General features: G+C 36.6%; 1 protein-coding gene and 1 long non-coding RNA gene across 2 annotated transcripts; both read left to right on the top strand.

Annotated features, from left to right (window-relative positions):
• Positions 1-220: 220 nt before the first annotated feature.
• On the top strand, positions 221-2,886 carry LOC143927498 (brain-specific homeobox/POU domain protein 3). Its single transcript, XM_077451633.1, has 2 exons — positions 221-449; positions 880-2,886. Exons 1-2 carry the CDS (start codon positions 330-332, stop codon positions 1,795-1,797), a joined length of 1,038 nt encoding a protein of 345 aa, XP_077307759.1. The 5' UTR covers positions 221-329; the 3' UTR covers positions 1,798-2,886.
• A 5,690-nt stretch (positions 2,887-8,576) lies between these two features.
• On the top strand, positions 8,577-20,277 carry LOC143927440 (uncharacterized). Its single transcript, XR_013262272.1, has 4 exons — positions 8,577-8,962; positions 12,426-12,578; positions 19,193-19,264; positions 20,048-20,277. It is a non-coding gene; the product is annotated as an uncharacterized LOC143927440 (long non-coding RNA).
• Positions 20,278-20,488: the final 211 nt, after the last annotated feature.

Here is a 20,488-nt window from a genome sequence, read left to right as displayed (position 1 = left end):
GCTGTGCAATGTAACAGTTCATGCACACAATGGTATCAGGATACATCCTTAGCCACCTGACTGCCTGCTGTTCATTAGGACTCAAGGGAAGGCTAAAGGAGTGGTTGATGATGCTCGGAGTGATCTCACTGCCTCCAGCTCATCTTTCATTAGGGAGGAGTTCTTTGCTCTCAAGCTGCTCCAATCACAAAAACAGGAGGAGGGGTCACTGCCACTGATACTGTGATAAGAACTCAGACAATAACAACACACCAAAAAGAGCGAAGCTAAACCAAATTCCAATCTGCTCATGCACTAGCTACGAAGCTTTCCCCAGGACCTTTTTCAAAATGATGTCCATGAACAGCAAGCAGGCGTTCAGCATGCATCCGATCCTACATGAACCTAAATATGGACCACTCCATACTAGCTCAGAAGCCATCCGCAGGGCTTGTCTTCAAGCACCACAGGTAAGTGTCAATTTATTTGGATCATTTTCGCTTATAAGCTTAGACTACAAAAAAAAGGCAGATCGATGCAGAGTTTTTGTCAAGTAAAAAGTTATAATTGTAAAAGGCTATTTTCTATTCTTGTTAGATCCATTACAGCTTCAGTTTGTGACAGCTTGAATTAAAAAAATTAAAAGAAATTCGTTTTAACTAGAAGTTGATTTAATTTTTTTATTTTTAGTTTCATATTTGGCATACTTCTATCTAGTGTTTTTGCTTTTTTTAAATGCTTTTTTAAATGCTTATTCAGCTGCACAAATGTAATACATGATGGATAAATGGTGCATAGAATCTGCAGCAGCTAGCATGACACATGTGTGCATTAGGTTTATTAAACACTAAGAAGAAAGAATGTATTAAGATCTTTACACTTCTTCTGTTTTGCTTTCAGCTTCAAAGCAATATCTTTGCTGGTTTTGATGAAACTTTACTTAGAGGAGCTGAAGCTTTGGCAGCCGTGGATATTGTTGCACAGAAAACACATCCGTTTAAACCAGATGCCACGTACCACACCATGAGCAGCGTCTCTTGCACTCCAACCTCTTCTTCAGTGCATTTGCATCACCCTTCCGTCTTAACAACCCACCATTCACATCATCATCATCATCATCCTCATCACCAGCCCTCACAGGGTTTAGACGGGGACCTTCTAGATCACCTAAATCCTGCCCTTGGTTTAGGAGGCGTCCCGGGACCAGATGTTGGAACGACACCCTCCCATCCACACACCCATATGTCTGCCATGAACCACATGGCCCACCACAATCAATCTATGAACATTTCCCATAACCATACACTGGTAACTCACACAGCAATGTCCTGCTCTGAGAGTGAAACAGACCCAAGAGAACTTGAATCCTTTGCTGAAAGATTCAAACAAAGGAGAATAAAACTTGGTGTGACACAGGCTGATGTTGGATCTGCCTTGGCCAACCTGAAGATCCCAGGTGTTGGTTGTCTCAGCCAAAGCACCATTTGCAGGTTTGAGTCCCTCACATTATCTCATAACAATATGGTTGCCTTAAAGCCCATTTTGGAAGCTTGGCTAGAGGAGGCCGAAAGAGCACAGAGGGAAAAAATGACGAAACCTGAAATCTTTACTGGGGGAGACAAAAAACGCAAACGTACTTCCATTGCTGCCCCAGAAAAACGATCATTAGAAGCTTATTTTGCTGTCCAGCCAAGACCTTCTTCAGAGAAGATAGCAGCAATAGCTGAAAAACTAGACTTAAAAAAGAATGTAGTCCGCGTCTGGTTTTGTAATCAAAGGCAGAAACAGAAAAGAATGAAATTTTCTGCAACATACTGAAAAATCAAAGCACTATTTTAAACTGACTTATTAACTGGTTCCAGTCTAAGGAAATGTAGATACACTCCAACCTGCAATTGTCTTCATACCTGGGCAAACAAATGAATTGAAAAGAATTTGGACATACAGTAAAAATAACCACATGTAAAGTTGTAATGGTGAGTGGAAAGCTTGGGATAGTCTTTGGTTTGACTTCTTTGAAAAAATTTCATGCGACTTTGTCAAACGAAAAAAAATATTAAAACACAAAAATCTAAAAGGAATGACAAACAAAGCTAACAAAACTTGAATTATCAATCTGCTTCTCTCAGTTTGAACTACCCTTTTATATTTATTATTGTAAATATTAATCTGTGATGAAATTGCACCAATGGTTAAAGTTTTAAGTTATTACTAATTTAATTTTCTGTATAGCACACACACACCTTGAATATAATATAATTTAATTTAATAAACTTGACACCCATTAACAAAAAGGAAGTCTGATCCATTGCATGGTTTGCTTTACCTTTCTCTCCAAAATGAATTCCCATTGCATTTGCAATAACTCTTCTTTTTCTACCTCATCATCTGCTAGAAAGCACATGCTCAGATTCATAAACTCTGTAGAAAGCAACTGAGTTCAAATAGTCATGACCCTGTTATCTCACTACAAAGATGCTTTGACAATCAAATGAGTTTGTTCACATTTCCCTCTAGGTTTTTCCCCTTGAAATGGATATGACAGTGTATGTGAAAGTACATATCTTCTCTAGCATTTTTAGCACAATCTCACCAAGTTTTGTGCGTTATTTTAATTTAATGCAAATGACTGATTACACAGGCAAGAGTTTTATTTTTAAAGTTTTAAAAAAAGTTTAACTTATATGTAATCAATTTCTCATCGGATTGGTAAAGTTAATTATTTTGAAAATGTCTAATGTTGCACTTTTTTGGCAAGGCACACATTGCTTGGCATATTAAAATTTTTCCACTTGTTTCATTTTTTTTTTTTTTATGGAGTATTTAATTTTCTATGTGTGTACCAAATGAATTTTTGTGTCTGTGTATGCTACAGAATTTCAAATAAACCATGCACGATTTACCTCATTCTTTCTTGTATTGTTATTTTGATGCAATTTTTCTTACTAATGAAAATTAGTTAATTTTGTACTTTGTTTTTTAGCTATAAACATGGACTGCTTTGCAAACTTCATAATGTCTGTGTTAAAAATACAGTAAAAGAAATATGATATATTAACTGAGAAGGAGCACACTGCAAGATGTAAATTTAATTTCCAGGTTTAGGTTTTCTGTAGGTTATAAAACAATCAGGCAACTTTATGTCTATTTTATTTGAGTGAGACCCTTTTATACTAGACCTACCACTATGTCATTTAATTTGTAATAAGCTTCACTGCAAAACATAAAGGAGTGTGCCAAAAGCTCATGACATCATTAAGCTGAAGTTTTTATGTTTTTTTCTATATTATTTTTGCTGTGCATATTTGGAGTAATTATCTGTTCATTGTTAAACTGTGAACACTGATATGTACATTTGTTAAAATTACATATGTTTTGCTTTTACCATACTAGTGTACATATAATATACAGATTATTCACATTACTATACAACTGGCCTCTCTATTTATATAGATTAGTAGGGGAACATCATATGGGAAGAAAAGTTTAAAAGTTGCCTAAAAGTCAAGGTTCCTTACAAAATGACCAAACGACACAAATATAAATGCAGAGATATGATGAAAATAAAAAAAATGAATTTTTTAATGTAAGCTTAAATCTATATAATAAATAATAAATAATAAAATGTTATTCTTTTTAATGCTTTGTAAAATGGAACAAGTTATATTTGAATTTAATGTTCAAATTTGCCTTGGGCAACAAGGGTATTCTGTACCAGAGTACTGACAGCTTACATACAGTATTTCTATATTTATCAATTATTTATATAATACCACCAGTTTCCTCTGCTAGGGAATTAATAGAGTGTGTGCCTGTAAAACAACCATGTATGTTTTTTAATTTTAACCATAAAAATGAGTGTGTATGTGTGTGTGTTTGTGTATGAGTGTGTATGTTTATGCAGAGGTGTATCTGCATACTAGCAAATGTAAATTGCTGAAAACTGTTTTACTGCTATTGTAGCATTTTTACTTTTACTAAGAAAACTTAGTATAGTTTATTAAAGTTCAAGAAAAATTTAGAAGTATAAATTTGTACTAGCGAGAGCTTTCCTCTGCATAAATGTTTGAAAGTAAAACATATTAAGCTAGTAATACATATTTTTCATCGTGTTAAAATAAAAAGAAAAAAAAAACACATTTTAACTGTCCTGGTAGAGAGTGAACACACGTTTTTTTACATGCTATATTCTTTATTGTACTACAGTAAAAATATAAAAAGAAAGAAAAAACTGAGTAATACATAAAATTGCAATTGTCAATACAAAAAAGACAAAATTACGCAATAATCAAGTCTTTTTCTTTAGTATGATCATGAACATATGTTAAATGTTCATGAGCTGAGTTAAAACAATTACTGTCTGGCAAGACACCTGTCTACATTTAAATTTATCTGAAAGAATAGAAAATTATCAGCAAACTTTTTTTAGGAACACTTGACAAATTTATTGGTTGAACTAGATGGACTGGTGTCATTTTTCAGCCAGACTAACTATGTAACTATGTAAATTGGACAATGTATATTTTAGAAAGCAGGCATGTTTTCTAACAAGGACTGTTCATTTTATATTCTCATTAAGATTGTAGTAGTACAAACTTGCATTGAGTCTGACCGCGTGTAAAATAATAAATGGAGAGTACATATTTTAAAAATTTCATATGATTATTTTGTAGGATAAAGTCTGGCCAGTATATTCATTTATCATCAGAAAAAGTAGATGGGATATAGGGAACTCTCAGAGGGCTATGTTAGTTTGTCTGTTTACATTAGGCAAAAACATACACAAACTCTTCATAACTGTATCCTAGTTTGCCATTCTCTGGATATCATCAGTCATACACTGAATTAGGTTAGACAGTCTGTTGAGTCAGCTTTTTGAATTGCAGTGATATCTTCATGAAGAGAAAGCAAGAAATAAACAGATCTTTTTTTTTTTTTTCTCAAATAAATATGTCAAGACTAAAATAATTGATGTGCTCCACAGATGGCTACACCTTTTGTATTTTTACACGAAAAAAAACATTAATGATCAATATTGCTGTCAAAAGCATAATATCGATTAAGAACTATAATGTGTATTACAAATAATACACATACGAAATTATTTACTAATGTTTTAATTTTCACACTGATCCTTTGTTTATATTAAATTAGGTTCAGGAACAAATTATTGTTTGAAATCCTTGTTAACCATATTAAAAACAGACAGATAGGCTGATCCAGTGAAAAAAGAAAGCACGTATATCCACCTCATATCATTGTACTTTTCGTTCTTAATTTAATTTTACTTACATTAAATGTAAGCGAGTATAGAAAAAATAATAATTTATTGTACACACAATTGTTTGAAAATATATATTAACTATGTTTATTAGCATATTATATAGATATTTAAAGTAGTAATATATATAGAAATCTGGAAGACAGTTTTTCCTTGCTTCTGTATTTTAAATCAACATGGATTGCAGTAAGTAAAAGGAACCTCATAAAATCAAAGAAATATTTCATTAACAGAAGAAATGTCAATAAAGACTAAAGCTAAGTGCCCAACAAAGATGCTTTAGTAAGGATCAAAACATAGATCAGAAGGTTATCCCTCATGTATTCTCATAGCCAAAATTGATTCAAAACACTTTGTAATTTAAATGTAAAGACAAGCCATAAGAAATACAAACACACAAGAGAAAAATATTAATACGATTTCGTTATTTAATAGCTCAAGCTTGGCACCAATATCTAGGTGCCCATAAGGATGGGATGGTGGTAGCAAGTCATGGCTGCTGAATAATCATTCAAAGGCAAATAAATGCACATCTATCACCCAGGCATTGGAATACCTAATATGTTCTAAACTGAGCATAATTTGGACATTAAAGATAATGTAAATAAAATATAACCACACCATTTTAAGGCATATATTGACATAAAAGTATATATATATATATATATATATATATATATATATATATATATATATATATATGCTGTGTCTAAAGCATAATGCTCTTTATATAAATTCCTACTTAAATCACACCTATTTTTACAATTTATGGCAATTCAGTACCAGTCGCTTATCATCAAAATGTTTTAGGAAGCAAAACATAGATGGACATAGTGAAGGGCAGATAGACAGATAGATACATAGATACATAGATAGATAAATACATAGGTACATAGATCTGATATAATTACTTTATTATATGCTATTAGATGAAAATATGGTACATGAGCCAATATTATAATTTGTAAACAGGCAAAACAAACTGATATTAATAATATAAAAATTGTTTCTTTATGGACTGCTAACTTTTTTACGGCAAAATATAGATGAATTAAAAGAAGTTAAAATGCATCGTCTGTTACTATATTAAGAATATTGTAGTGATTTCTGAAAAGCATTGTATCCTAGATTAAAGTAGAAAGGAGGGAAATAAAACAAAATATGCGTTGCATAAAATAACCCACAGATAAAAAAAAAGTGAAATGATTAAATGATTCTACACTATCATATTCTTTTCCTGCATTTCAAAAGCTGCCATGGCAATTTTCCAGCAAAAGATCCCAAATATAATAAATAATGAATGCCAGATACAAACATATTGATTGCTTTGTATACTTGGGAACAGAAGAAATTATCAGATATGCAATTTATAACACATATCACAGGTTCTGCTTCCAAAATGGGAACAATGTAAAAACATTTACATACAAAATTGCAGCAAGTCCTTGAAGACATGCATTTTAAGCTTAGAAAATAAATATTAATATAAGAATAATCAATATCCTATGAACATAAAATAAATGCATTTAAGGTCATAGTTTGACTAATAGAATTTGAATGCCATTTCTATGACAACTGAGGAAAATTTATATGATGTGTGTGTATATATATATATATATATATATATATATATATATATATATATATATATATATATATATAGAGAGAGAGAGAGAGAGAGAGAGAGAGAGAGAGAGAGAGAGAGAGAGAGAGAGAGATCTATATATATATATATATATATATATATATATATATAGTATTTTTTACAGGCTTAAAATAAGTAATGAATAATAAGGGTTTTCTTCTTTGTCTTCTTCTTCTTATTATTATTATTTTTGTAATTTTGATTATTATTATTAGTAGTAGTAGTAGTATTACTAATAGTATTGTTTTGCAGATAATCTTTCTGTTGACACGTTGAACAAATACATTAGGAAAAAAAAAAGTATCTTTTAAACAATTATTATTTTTAATCATTAGTTAAGGAACAAAAAAAATATATTAAAACAACTTTTTTTTCCCCGGTCTTTTTAAAGCAACAAGTGTAAAGAGAATCTCGATTCCTGAAGTAAGAAGATGGCCAATGATTAAAGATATTATCTGGTGTTATTGCAGAAATGAGTGAAAAGAGTGAATAAAAGCATATTGATTAAAGGTTCATATTCCAGATTTAAATCTGTATTAACTGTTTCCCATATATAGAGACTGCAACATTTGTTTGCCACTGAAACAATTAGTGGAGTTTTGTCAAGTGATTAGAAATCAATGAAGCACTGTGAGAATGGTTTAAGTTTGCAGTAAACTTTGTAGAAATATATCCAGCTCTCATTAATATGTCCATCTTTCAATCCACCAGAACCATCACTCAGTATGGTTTCAGACTCCCTCAAATTCACAATTTGGCATTTCGCCTGGGACCACATTAATCCTTTTCTGAGGGCATTAGTCAGGGAATATATTTTATTGTGTACACTTTTCCAATGAATGAGGGACTTGTTTTTAATCACGTTAGCATCTCTGAGGTCCTTGTGCTGGCTGCCCTTTTAAATTATGTAGTGTTGTTGTTGCAAGAGTGCGTTGTGTTGAGGGTGTGTGTGTACACCCAAGACATTGAGGGAAACTTTTCAGAACAGGCTGTTAGGGCCAGATGCAATAACTGCATAGATCTTTTAAGATGTTTCCTGGAACATATAGGTCTCTATCCCTCATATATACGAGTAACTTAGAAATATATATATATATATATATGTTATGTATATAGAGAGAATGAGAGAGAAACAGACAGACAGACAGAATAAGAGAGAGAAAAAGAAGGATGTGTTTACATTTCTAGTGTACCAACATTAACTTTGGAAATAATAATAATAAAAAGAAAATTACTGTAGATTGGATTGTTGGCTTTAAACATACAATTAGATTGAAATAAATTAGCAATCTCTTGAAATTTCTCTTACGCTGAGCATGGGTTGGCTCTAGTATATGACACCAAAATTAGAACGTAAATCTAATATATATATATATATATATATATATATATATACACACACACACACAGACACACACACACACACACATACATACTTTGCATTAATGAATTCTTCTTTGTTCTTTTATTTAATTCCCGTGTTTTTTTCCATGAAGCGGAAAGCACATTTTCATAAATAGACCTTGGCCAAGTGCTTGATATGAAAATTTAATGAAGTCTGGATGCTGAGTGCAGCCTGGGGGGCCTTTGAGAATCATTTCAGTGCAACATTAGCAGGGCCCTTCTTCTCTCTCTTTCTCTCTCTCTCTTACTTTGCAGACACGCCAGACAATCAAGCGTTACCAGCCCCCTTATTTCCAAGAGAACTGATCCCCAAAAAGAATGGGGCAAACAGGGGTAACATCCCATTTAATTTTTGCTCAGTAGAAAGGGAAAAAATAAGAGAGTAGACTGACCTGAACATTAAAAAAACAGGTGCCACAACTCACACCCCTAGTATTAAAAGTTTTAAATGCAGGCAATGCAATATTTATCACCTGAGATAATAAAAAGGCGAGTCAGTATTTCCTCCTCACAAATTCAACAGCTTGACCAAATGCTAAGATGAAGAGTCCTTTTGAATTCTTTTATGAAGATTTCTTTTAATGAATTCTTTTTACCAATTATTCATTTTGTTTATGCTACTTTTTAAGAACTGATCTGATGGAAAGATCCAGGTAAGCCCATTTATATAAACTCTTACTGCCTATCAGAGGTTGTCTGGCAACTTATACTATTTTAACCAGCACTATTTTTTAATGTAATTAAAATAATACATGAGCAATTTTTAAACCGTTGCCAAGTATACATGGATAATAAATCTTTAATTGAAAAATAACAACATGATTATAAAAATGAAAACACTAGAGACACAGGAATAGAGACATACTTAGTAAAACTAACTTACGAAATCTTGCAATTGCCTGTAGATTGTCATTAGCATGATTACTCATCAATCTTTGATCCTCTTCAAGTCTTAGACAAATAAGCCCTGTGGAACAAAAGTCCTTGCCTAGATAGCACAGAGTATATTCTACTATAGAATGATTCACATGAGATCACTCGATGAAGACTCCTGAAAAGGACTTTCTTTAATGCTTAAAAGTAATAACCTTCCTTACTTGCCAAAAGCTTGACATATGTCACTCTACAAAGGCAATATCAATTTGGCAAAAAAAAACAAAAAACAAATGTAACCTTAGTGTGACATGAAAATGTTTGAATCACTAAACTGCTTACTGTTATGATTTATTACTAATATAGGTTTGTGTAAATTATTGAACAAAAAAGGTTAGCAGAAAAAAAAAAATTGTATTTTAAAATGCTAATGTCAAATTATTTAAAAAATTATGTATAGACAGACAGAGAAAATGTAGGTATTCTACTTTATGTTGAACAATACATTACTATTCTAGGATTTATTTGTGTTTATTTACTAAAGTAGATGTAGTAAGTACATGTTCATTTAGCTTAGTAAATAAAATAGTTTTTACCTTAATCATCCAGTTATATGCAAGTCAAAAAACTGTTCTTTTTTGTTTTTCTTCCCCTGCATATCATTGGGTATTATTATTAATAACAATATTCAAAGTGAAAACAACTTTACCTTATTCACTAAGCTTAGTGAACCTTTAGTAAATCAGACCTTATATGTAAATATATTTCACATTTTTCCCCATGCAAGATACTCAGAAATGAAAACTTTTAATTCTTTTTTTTAGTATACTATGCACAAGTGTACTGAAAAGTGTCATTTTTTAGCCTCACCTGTTTCTTTTGAGGAAAAAAAAAATCTTGACCACATGAGAATATTATAAAAGAAGTGTGTGACACACACATAAAATTGCAGGATAATTGAATTGATGAGATAGTAAACACTGGTTGGTAAAAGTCTTTCTGGTATCATTATTATTTAATTATACTATAATTCCAAGTATACTGGTTTCCTTTTTTTGTCATATATGGATATACTTAAAGAGAAATCATATTTTTGATTAATCTAAATATTTTGTAGTATTATAAAAGGTAACTTTGTATCTTCAGTTGTTTGAGAACCGCAAGGCCCAGTACGTTGGGATTTTAGTTTCAATAGAGTTGGAGAGCTAGGTTTGATGAATTTTCTATAGGGGCGAGTAATCATTTAACTTTTAAAACAATATTTTAGTGAATACTGAATAGTATACATTACCTCTAATGAATTACCTCTTTATCCAAACAAATAAATACAACTGAACTTGTTAAAACACCTTTCTTTGGATTCCACATAAATTTGCTGACAGTTAACTTGGCTTTAAGACACTGCCAATAACTTAGTACAAGATAGGTTTTACCTTTATTTATGCTTCTGTGATAATTAAAATATTTCCTGTGCCTGCGTCCATACTAATCTTTGTATGTTGACCATAAAAATCTTTCGTAAAAAATGTGCAGAACCAGCTTCTTAGTCAACTTTTTACATCAACCGAAATCATTCTGAATTCCGTGATACTTTTAAAAGCAATTGAAGCCCATTTTGGAATTAAGCTGTTTTGGGACTCACTTTTTTAAATTGTTAGTGAATCTCTGAGCTAAGATTCAGGTACAGTGAAATAGTTAAATTGTCAGCGATTAATACGGGTGTAATATATTGTTTGCATTTTTTTCATATTAATAACTATGTAATTTTATTACATGATAAAATGTAAGTAAAGCCAATCCTTTTTTTTTAGTTTTGGATTAAGTAGTGAAGGTTTAGAACTTCTATCAGGTTTTTATTGCTGGCTGTGTCCTGGTGGACATATTGATGGGAAATCTAAAACTTTAAGATATCACAGTAACAGACGGTAAGGGAAAATCTTGCATTGGTTAAACCTGTTTTGGTGACAGTTGTCTAAGAGGGCATAATCAGCACATTCAAGAGGTATCCTCTAACTTCCTGGTGTGTCTCTGGACAGAAAGTGAAGGAAAATCTTCTACGTAAACCTCTTAATCATTTTCTACTTTGTCCAAAACAGAAAAAAAATATCCTTTTGTAGGAATATTCACAACTGTTTCTCTTTCTTAAAATCTATTGTGTAGCATACTAAAATAGTTGTTTATGTGGGGCCAGCAAATGAATCAAAAAACAATATGCTGTAGGTACATCAGAACTCTTCACTGCCATATTGCCTAACTTTCAGGTAGCCCTCTCGATAGGTTTGATTTACTAACATAGAAGCTAAATTTCATGTAGCAAAGTGCAGTTGTGTTTAATCATGCAATAATGTACAAGCAAAATCCTTTACTATTTCATTCACTTATGTATATTGAGATATTCGCAGCTTTATGTTGCTATGTGAAAATTCCCTATGTATTTGGAAAATCTATCAATCTTTCTCTGCTGGCCTTCGTTTATCAAAACAAACATGGCAAATCATCTTCTGTCCCACCTTTGCATCAAACAGCCTGGTGGGTTTGTACCCCAACCTTTCCCTATCCTTCTTAAAATATTTGACATGGTTAAGGCTCAATTCCAGGCTGGAGCAAAAAATAACCCTGTAAGTGTTTAATGCTGAATTTGTCTAGAAAATGGCACTAGGGTGAAATACTTACCATATTTCTTGCTCCCTCAGGCTTCTTTACCTTTTAGGACCATTGACTGGAAGCCACTTCCCCTTCGTTGTGTAACCAGTCATAGGTCTCTGACATTATCACATACAATGCAGGACCAGTGAATCTGCATTGTATGTGAGGACACCAAGGGCTAGCCCACACCCTGAGACTGTTGGAGAATGGAGGAGAGTGCCAGCTTCCAGGGGAATGAGGACAAAAGTAGTTCATGTAATTTGTCATCCCCTAGACAAAAAGAGCATTTAACGCATGCAGTGCAACCTTTATAAGTGTTACCTTTTCTCAAACTTGGAATTCAGCTTTAAGCAGGACAGGAAACGAATGCATTTTGTGAATGTTCATGATATATCTACTCCTTTATACCTGCACAGACTCTCTAATTATCACTTGTTATCATTGCTCAATTTTTGCTTATTGCTGTGCTAGAACTGTAGAAAAATTAAATGCTAAGTCATCTCTACTTGCAGAAAGACAACACAGACAACCCACTCATCAGCAAAATGTTATTGTTGTCTCTATTAAGCACAGAGGTTAATTATAATGCTTCTACAGGCATGAAAGTATAACTTGAGTAAAGAAAAAAATGAAAATGTACGAAGTGCCGGTGCATGTTATCGCGAGAAGTGCTCAGCTTTCCTGTGAGGGAGCAGAGAGGCATTGTGACATCACCTTCTCCTCCTGGAAGCACTAAAAGCCAGAGTCAAGGTAAGTATTCCTTTTTTTCTTAAAAGCTTTATTTTTGGCAGCATTCTCTATGCAAAATGTTCTTGGGGAGGGGGGGGTCTGTAAAGCAGTCCTTCTGTTTTAATGGAAGAGAAAAATCAGGTCTCCTACCTCACAGAGTTATGCTGTGTGACAGGGCTGTGGACATCTCAGGGCTGGATGGACATCAATAAAAAATCATTAGGCAGGTAAAATAGCTCCCATAGCTGTTTCACAAATTCACGTTATTTACTAATATTCATTTTGTAAGGTAAAATACACTTTGCTAAGTGAATGGCCCATATTTCCTTAAAAAAAAAGAAGGCATTAGTATAACTGTATTTTTCTTAAACTGACTGGTTGTTTAATACAAACACAGGTTTACCCTACAAATTTCAATAAAGCATCCCCTTAATGGTAGTGTATGCTATGTAGGTAAGCTTATGTATACAAATAAACATTTAAAGAGTGTTTGCTCTGCATGTATCAAAGGGAGGTTCAATATAAATCAAAGGTTTATTGAATTTTAATTTAACCATCAGTTCCCTGGCTTCTCTCTCATCTGTTGCTTTTTTTCCCTTTTTTTTTTGAGAAGAAAAGGTAGTCAAGGTCAAATCTATTTGATAGACTCCCCAAAAAAGTTTAATTTATTCAGAGGGGCATTTTTTTAGACCATCCTTTTTCAACTTTTTTACCAGAAGAAACCCTTAAAAAATCCTTCCATTGAACCCTGGTAGAGAATGACTGTTTTAGCCTAACCAAAACTTTATTGCAATTGTGTATGGCGGTTGTTGCATGAAGGTCCAACCCTCCATGTACTCTCAGCTCATGCTTTTTGGGACCTTCTACATAGCCTAGGAACTCTTTTACAGTATTTCCTTACTAATGTTCAAGAAAAGATATCATCCAACAAAGTCTATGCATGGGAATCTTTAAAAATGATTGGAGGTCATGTACAGACTGGCTTCTATTTGGGCAAACCTATTTATAGCCATGTCTGCTGTCCTAGAGCATTACCCCAAAACAAAGCTCAAAATCCACATGAATGACTTCCTTGGTCACTCATATGGTAATTTAAGGCAAATAGAAAACCCTTGAAAGTTTGAAAGACTTTGAATGGCTGACAGATCTCCAACCAAGAATAATGAGTGGTGAGGGTTTTACTTTTTCAAAATCAATTGATATATGTAGAAGGCTTGTGTGCAGCGAGATAACATTTCCCTTACTATTAAAAAAAAAAGAAAATATTTCAGAGGAATTCAAATTTTCAATTTTCAATGACAAAATGTTTGCATAGTTTCTGACGTTTATTAGTGTAGTAGTTTGTTAGCTAGTTACCACTAGTTATTAATGACCAGCTCAAAGTTATTATTGACTATTATAATTATACCAGATTTATATAGTGCCAACAGCGAGGGCAGATAGTACAGTTACAATACAATTCAATACAGGAGGAATTAGAGGGCCCTGCTTGTTAGAGCTTACAATCTAAAAGAGAGGGTCAACTGTACAAAAGGTAATAACTGTGGGAGATGAGCCAATGGAGAAAATAAAAGTACAGTCGTTAAGTGGAGGCAAGATAGGCTTCTCTGAAAAGTTTTCAGGGATCGCCTACAAGTGGACAGTAGGAGATGGTTGAACAGATTGGAGTATGGAATTACATAGGATAGGAAAGGCTTGGGAGAAGTCCTGGAAAGGAAGCAAGAGAGGAGGCGATAAGGAAACTAGAGAGCAGGAGGTCTTGGTGATGTAGCTGGGGGCCGAGTTGTGGATGGCTTTGTAAGTTGTTAGAATTTTGCATTGCATTGATTGGGAGAATCGAAGCCAATGGAGGGATTGGCAAAGAGGGGTGGCAGACACTGAACGGTTGGTAAGATGGATTAATCTGCAAGCAGCATTCATAATAGACTGAAGGGGGAATAGCCTATGCAGAGGAAAGCCAATGAGGAGGAAGTTGCAGTAGTCGAGGCAGGAGTGGATTAGGAGCTTTGTGGTATCATTGGTTAGGAAGGGGCATATTTTGGAGATGTTGCGAAGGTTGAGGTGGCAAGCTATCGAAAGTGATTGGATATAGGGCCAAAGGAACAGTTCAGAGTCCTGCATTACACCTAGCACTCTCGCATGCGAGGATGGGTTGATGGTTGTGCCATTGACCCTGACAGAGAAGTCAGGAGAGGAGGCATGTGTGGGAAGAAATATTATGAGCTTGGTTTTGGACAGGCTGAGTTTGAAGAAATGGTGTGACTTCCAGACTGATGTGTCAGTCAGTAAATTAGTGATTCATGAGGAGACTGATGTTGTGAGCGGTAGAGAGATAGATTTGGGTATTGTCAGCATAGAAATTATATTGAAAGCCATGGGAGGCTATCAGCTGACCCAGGGAGGAGATGTAGATTGAGAATAGGAGAGGTCTAAGAACAGAACCTTGGGGGACCCAGACAGAGAGAGTAGAAGGAGAAAGGGAAGTAGAATCGTAAGTGACACTGCATGTGGGATAGGTAGGATGAGAACCAATGAGTACAGTCACGGAGACCAAAGAAGTAATGTTTTTGGAGGAGGAGGGGGTGGTTAACCATATCAAAGGCAGCCGAAAGGTCCAGGAGTAGGAGTACAGAACAGTGAACACTGGTTTTAGCTGTTAGTAAATATTTGGGAGTTTTAGGAGAGCAGTTTCTGTGGAGCGTTGTAGGTGAAATCCAGACCAAAGGGGTTCAAGAAGGGTATTCTTAATGAAATGGTCAGTCAGTTGGTTGTAGACCAGAAGTTCAAGGAGTTTGGAGAGCAAAGGGAGAAAGGAGATTGGGGCATAGGTTGTTAAGATTGGGGGATCCAAGGAAGGATTTTTATGTATGGTGGTGACTACTGCATGTTTTAGAGAGTTTGGGAAGATGCCAGAAGAGAGGGACAGATTGAAGATGTGAGTTACTAATTTGGTATTACTACTAATACCTAGTGACTAAATATGTATTACTAACACCAACTGGAAATACTTTCATTGATATTGTGAAACAGTTTTGCATGGGTAAAGAGCAGTTTTGACGCTTACTTAAAATTTAAATACTGGTTGTAATTGACCACTTGGAATTTTTTGCAAGTGATAATCAGTCATATCATCTGCTAATAATGGGCCATGTTGGGCAGACCTAACACTTGTAGAAATTGAATGCTTGTTGACTATTTCTGCTGAAAATGATCATCAGAATGTGTATGGAGTGGCACAAGCTTTCACAAATGTCTTCAGTAAACAAATCTTGAGGGGGGAAACTCTGGGTTCTGTGCATTTTAACATTTTCTCTTACAAAGAAAGGGATAGCACTTGAAGTGTCACATAGATATGAGTGTGCCAGGAACATGTTCGAAAATTTGGTAATTAGGTAATTGGTTAATATCTTGCAGACATTTTAAATCTTTCAAAGCTAAGTTCACCCTTTTCCAGAAAATAACCTATGCAATCCAGTGGCCTCATGTCCTGTCTTGATGCTAGGACATAAATGCTGTTGGTTTTCACTCTCATAATGCTGGGGGTGAGCATCCAATGGATTTCAAGTCCTAGCAACAAGGCAGGGCACGGGGCTTGTTATCTGGGAGTGTTTTCAGCGGGTTCCAAATGGCCTTCAGTTGTGACAATAACAATAATCAGCACATTACAAAGCTGCGCTGTTTTTTTATTTCTTCCTTGGCCCTTTGACTGTATAGACCGATTTCTGGAAAAGGTAAACATACTGTAGTCTTTAAAGTGGTTGTAAACCCTTACAACACACTTTGACCTACAGGTAAGCCTAGATTAAGACTTACCTGTAGGTCCAAGAAATATCTCCTAAACCTACACAGTTTAGGAGATATTTGCCGAAAGACAGGCACCGCTGTCTATGGCGCATGCGCCGTAGACAGCGGGGTGCAGGCGCACTGTGCCGCGAGTGGTGGCTCCCGTGCGCATGTGCGGGAGTAACGTCATCGCGGCTTCGCTGAATGACAGCGGCGGAGCAGCGAGACCCACGAGAAGATGGATGTGGCGGACTACAGGGGACAGCGGTGACTTCGCTGGCTCCTGTGTCAGGTAAGTAGTAGTCCATTATGCTTTACCTTTGCAGGGAATGAAAGAGGAAGTAAACTCATCAGGGTTTACTTCCTCTTTAAAGCGGAGGTCCACCCTAAAGTGGACCTTCCGCTCATTGGAACCCTCCCCCCCTCCGGCGCCACAATTGGCACCTTTCAGGGGGGAGGGGGGTGCAGGTACCTGTACAGTACAGGTATCTGCACCCACTTCCGGCGTAGATTCTGCAGAAGGTACGCCCCTTTCCGCAAAATCTACACCCCTTTCCGAAGGTCCCCCGCTGCCTGCTGGGAAACACACGGATCCCAGCGACAGCGGGGACCATCCTTATTGCGCAGCGCGACTCGCGCATGCGCAGTAGGGAACTGGGAAATGAAGCCGAAAGGCTCCACTTCCTGATTCCCATACCCAAGATGGCGGTGGCAGCCCCCACGAGACGATCGAGAGATCAGCTTCGGGTGCCGACATCGCGGGCGCGCTGGGCGGGTAAGTGTCATTATTTTAAAAGTCAGCAGCTGCAGTATTTGTAGCTGCTGGCTTTAAAAAAAAAAAAACGGCAGACTCCCGCTTTAAGCTACAAGTAAACTAAGCTGTAGGCATCAGATAACAGTTCTACCAACCAGAATGTAATAATTTCAGTATCATGCATGCTCAGATCACACAGTGTCTGAAGAGGGTGAAGTACAGTTTAAAATCGCAATACATTTATTGTTTTGAGAGAAACAAGGGTTGTTGAATGAAAAAATTCAAACAATATTGTTGCTCTCCCCTTAGTGTTCCCCTTCTCACACATGTATTTTTTTGTATTTACTTTTTTATTTCTTACGCCAATCACATAACATGCACTATCCTTTGCTTTACTACTTCTCTGGCACTGTGTGGTTTTCAATGAAGGCAAAAGCGTTGCTAATGTGATGACATCAGCACTGTTCTCTGCATCATTGTACTGTCAGTGCAGGGCTCAATCAACCCAGAAAAAGACTGGAGCTGGATGACTAGATGCAGGGAACAGTGCTGGAGAGGGTAGTTTTTTTTTTTCTATAGCAGAGCTTTTGCATTCCAAAATAAAATATAAAGCTGGAATTGAGCTTTAGCTCTTTCATCTTCCTCTCATCTCCTTATATTTGGGGCCTCCAAACTTTCTAAAAATTAAAAGGGACAATTACCTTGCCCTTCAGGCTTTAGGTGGGCCAGACTATGGCCAATGGGATTAGAAAACACTTTGGTATCAGTGAATGTAAACAGTGCCTTCCCATTGGTTTTAGTGGGAGGAATAGAGCCCTATTGTTGGTATCAGTTGGAGAAATGGTGCTCTATTGTTGCCCTTACTCTGAGACCCAGTCAATGCACAGGTGCTGAAAAGCTGGGGAGAGAAGCCTCTTTTTTTGCTGCTACTGTTGCCTTCAACCAAATTGCCTTTACATTTAAAAAGTGAAAAGATGTGTCTGGTATTTTTTGGTGGTAGGCAGCAGTGGGAAACTTCAGCTAGTGACAGGATAGTGACAATCCACATCTGGTGGCAGGCGACATGGCAGGTGACAATCCCCATCTAGTAGCAGGCGATGTGTCAAGTGACAATCTGCATCTGGTGGCAGGTGACGCAGCAAGTGACATGGCAAGTGACAATCCACATCTGGTGGCAGGCAACATGGAAAATAACAAGCTGCATCTGGTGGCAGATGACGTGGCAAGTGACAAGTTGTATCTGAAGGCAGGTGATGTGACAGGCTGCATCTGGCGGCAGGCGACAATCTGCATCTGGTGGCAAGTGACAATCTACATCTGGTGGCAGGCGATATGGCAAGTGACATGGCAAGTAGCAATATGCATCTGGTTGCAGGCGACGTGGCAGGTGACAATCTGCATCTGGTGGCATGCGACGTGGCAAGTGACATGGCAATAGACAATCCGAATCTGGCAGCAGAGACATGGCAAGTAACAAGCTGCATTTGGTGGCAGGTGATGTGGCAAGTGACAAGTTGTATTTGAAGGCAGGTGACAAAACAAGCTGCATCTTGTGGCAGGTGACATGGCAAGTGACAAGCTGCATCTGTGGCAGGCGATGTGGCAAGTGACAGGCTGCATCTGGGGGCAGGCGACGTGGCAAGTGGTAAGCTGCATCCGAAGGCAGGTGACATGGCAAGTGACAAGCTGCATCTGGTGGCAGGCAACGTTTTAAGTGACAAGCTGCATCTGGTGGCAGACGATGTGGCAAGTGACAAGCTGCATCTGGTGGCAGGCAATGTTTCAAGTGACAAGCTGCATCTGGTGGCAGGCGATGTGGCAAGTGACAAGCTGCATCTGGTTGCAGGTGACATGACAAGTGACCGCCTGCATCTGTTGGCAGGCAATGTAGCAAGTGACAAGTTACATCCGAAGGCAGGTGATGTGACAAGTGGCAAGCTGCATCCAAAGGCAGGTGATCTAACAAGTGACAAGCTGCACCTGAAGGCAGGTAAGGTGGCAAGTGACAAGCTGCATCTGGTGGCAGGCGATGTAGCAAGTGACAAGCTGCATCTGGTTGCAAATGACATGACAAGTGACCACCTGCATCTGTTGGCAGGTAATGTGGCAAGTGACAAGTTACATCTGAAGGCAGGTGACGTGACAAGTGGCAAGCTGCATCCAAAGGCAGGTAAGGTGGCAAGTGATAAGCTGCCTCTGTTGGCAGGCAACATGGCACGTGAATCATGATGAGTTGAACTATTTCATTTTATATTGCAATGTAATAATATAAATAATGCGCTTCAAACATCCTGACCATATCAACCATGGTGCCGTGATGATTTAACCGCCAAACCAGCCATTTCCCATGACAAATTGCCCACGAAAACCCGCATTGCGTCCCCCCCCATTGAAAACTTTGACCCTCCAGGGTCTTGGCATCATTTTCTTTCACACAGCCAGTCCCTGGTGCCAAAAGATTGGGGACCGCTGCATTAGATCATAAGCTCATAGGAAAGGTCCCTCTCTTATTTTTGCTTCCTGTTATGGTTAAGTTTTTCAAAACAACTGTACCATGTTCAATTGTGTTTTAGGCTTTGTTCACACAATGGCATTTCAGATCATGGGCGGAATCACCGTGATTCTTCCCAAGATTCTGAATCACTACAAAGCACGGGACACGCTTGCGATCCTCATTACATTTTCAATGGCACCCAAATTTCGGAGCAATTTTGTTGTGATTATCGCCCGATGAATTGCAATCGTGCAATCTTTTGGGCGAGAGGTGTCCTGCGATTCTGTTTGCACAATTTTACCATGATTCATCCGGCGACAATTGCATTAGGTCATGAGCATTTGATGTCTTGCAGATTTGTAAGTATGGGTCCCCTTTAGGTTCATACCCAATGTTTGCATTAACAAAATCAATTTTATTATGTGTGTCATATATTCCTAAACTATTTCTATTTTATAGACAATTGTGTGTGCATGAATCCTTGAGGAAGTCACGGTATGTCACGAAATGCGTCGGGTTACACAGATGCAAGTTCACACCTATTATGGATTGATCTATGAAACATTGTACCTGGCTACAGAATTAATATGTATACATTGACTGATCTGCTTGACTATATGGTATTATGACACTTTTGATCTGTTTAGAATTGTATTTACCAATAAATCTTTACCTTATTGATTTTATAATTGAGTGTGTTGCTCCTCATCTAAAGTAAAAGGGCAGTTAATGTCTCTTTGTATATGAGAAAGCATGGGTAAACTGCATGAAAACCACTGGTATACTACACTGCACCCCCACTGTGGAGATAGAGGTGTGTTAGAGGAAGCATCAAAATATAGTATTTACATTTTCTTTTTATTATATATTTATCATGTTGTACCCCTTTGGAAATTAGTA

The sequence above is a fragment of the Lithobates pipiens genome, unplaced genomic scaffold (assembly GCF_037356315.1).
Source record: "Lithobates pipiens isolate NorthernLeopardFrog02 unplaced genomic scaffold, aLitPip1_a1.2 Scaffold_1, whole genome shotgun sequence".
In the NCBI taxonomy this organism is placed as follows: domain Eukaryota; kingdom Metazoa; phylum Chordata; class Amphibia; order Anura; family Ranidae; genus Lithobates; species Lithobates pipiens.
The sequence above is the reverse complement of the archived record's forward strand: the minus strand, read 5'-3'. Positions and strand labels throughout refer to the sequence as shown.